Genomic DNA, 2,064 nt, shown 5'->3' on the forward strand with positions numbered 1-2,064 from the left:
GGTGCGGGGGACTTGTGGGGGGCTGGGGCCTTGTGGGGTGCTGGGACCTCGTGGGGTGCTGGGACCTCATGGGGTGCTGAGGCTTTAGGGGGTAGGGGGTCCATGTAGGGTGTCAGAACATAATGGGGTGCTGGGTCCTTGTGGGGTGGCCAGGTCCTTATGGGGTTCTGGAGCCTTCATGGGGTGCTGGGGACTCGTGGGGTGCTGGGACCTCGTGGGGTGCTGGAGCTTTGAGGGGTGCTGGGTCCTTTTGGGGTGCTGGGACTTCATGGGGTGCTGAGGCTTTAGGGGGGTAGGGGGTCCATGTAGGGTGTCGGAATATCATGGGGTGCTGGGTCCTTGTGGGGTGGCCAGGTCCCTATGGGGTTCTGGAGCCTCATGGGGTGTTGGAGCTTTGTGGGGTGCTGGGACCTCATGGGGTGCTGGAGCTTTGAGGGGTGCTGGGTCCTTTTGGGGTGCTGGGGACTTGTGGGGAGCTGGGGACTTGTGGGGTGCTGGGACCTCGTGGGGTGCTGGGACCTCATGGGGTGACGGAGCTTTGAGGGACGCTGGGTTCTCCCAAGGTTCTGGGACCTTTTAGGTGCCCACCTCCGGGGAGTCCCCATCCCCACCTTGACCCCCCACCCACCCCTCGGGTTTGGGGGGGTACCGGGACCTCATGGGGTGCTGAGGCTTTAGGGGGTAGGGGGTCCATGTAGGGTGTCAGAACATCATGGGGTGCTGGGTCCTTGTGGGGTGCCAGGTCCCTATGGGGTTCTGGAGCCTCATGAGGTGCTGGAGCTTTGTGGGGTGCTGGGACCTCATGGGGTGGTGGAGCTTTGAGGGGTGCTGGGTCCTTTTGGGGTGCTGGGTCCTTTTGGGGTGCTGGGGACTTTGTGGGGCACCAGGACCTCATGGGGTGATGGAGCTTTGAGGGACACTGGGACCTCATGAGGTGCTGGGACCTCATGGGGTGACGAAGCTTGGAGGGACGCTGGGTTCTCCTAGGGTTCTGGGACCTTTTGGGTGCCCACCTCCGGGGAGTCTCCATCTCCACCTTGAGCCCCCACCCACCCCCCGGGTTTGGGGGGGTACCTGCTCCCTCGGGGGTGTCCTGGCAGAGCTCGTAGACCTTGTAGGGCTGGAGAGGGGTGGCCTTGGTGCCGTCGAAGAGCAGGCGGAACTCCCTGCTCTTGTTGAGGGCGCAGCGCAGGTTGGCCTTCCACTTGGCGGGGTCCGGGGCGTCCACCCCCGCCGTGAACTTCCCCGTCTCCTGTGCCCAGGCCTGGGGCACCATATTGGGGGGGAAGGGGGGGTCAGCACCCCACCCCGGGTCCCCATTGTCACCCCAACATCTGCCCCCGAGTCCCCACCGACACCTTGGTATCCCACCCAGGTCCTCATGGCACCACGGCATCTCCAGCCCGTGGTCTTCTCATCACAACCAGCACTCCTGGCACCCCACCCCGGGTCCCCACTGGCACCCCGGCACCCCACTGTCACCTCAGCACCCCACTGTCACCCCGACACCTCACTCAGGTCCCCATGTCACCCTGCTACCCGCCCAGGTCCCCACTGTCACCTCCATCCCATGTTCCTCTCATCACAACCATCACTACCAGCAAGACACCCCTGGTCCCCATTGTCACCCTGACACCTGACCAGGTCCCCATGTCACCCCAGCACCCAACCCAGGTCCCCACTGTCATCCCAGCACCCAACTCAGTTCCTACTGTCACCCCAGAACCTGTCCAGGGTCCCCATTGTCACCCTGACACCTGACCAGGTCCCCATGTCGCCCCAGCCCCCACCCCGGGCCCCCATTGTCACCCCATCAGCACCGTCACCTCCACCCCGTGTCCCTCCTGTCACCCCATTGTCCTCATCTCCTGTCCCCCCTTGTCACACCGTCACGCTTCTCACTTCCATCCCGTCCCCATGTCCCCCCATCACCCCCATCCTCTTGTCCTCCTTGTCCCATCACCCCCATCCCCTGTCCCCCTTGTCTCCCCATCATCTCCATCCCCTGTCCCCCTTGTCACCTCATTGTCCTGTCCCTCCCATCCCATGTCCCCCATGTCCCCC

General features: G+C 64.2%; 1 protein-coding gene across 1 annotated transcript in view; it reads right to left on the reverse strand.

The window, feature by feature from the left end:
* Positions 1-2,064, reverse strand: part of IRF5 (interferon regulatory factor 5) — a 16,843-nt gene that overhangs the window by 7,390 nt on the left and 7,389 nt on the right. Inside the window, exon 4 of the mRNA XM_014960740.1 lies at positions 1,084-1,264. Within this exon, the coding sequence (XP_014816226.1) occupies positions 1,084-1,264 (181 nt within the window). The remainder of the gene's footprint in view (positions 1-1,083; positions 1,265-2,064) is intronic.

Source organism: Calidris pugnax, unplaced genomic scaffold (genome assembly GCF_001431845.1).
Source record: "Calidris pugnax isolate Ruff unplaced genomic scaffold, ASM143184v1 scaffold490, whole genome shotgun sequence".
NCBI lineage: Eukaryota > Metazoa > Chordata > Aves > Charadriiformes > Scolopacidae > Calidris > Calidris pugnax.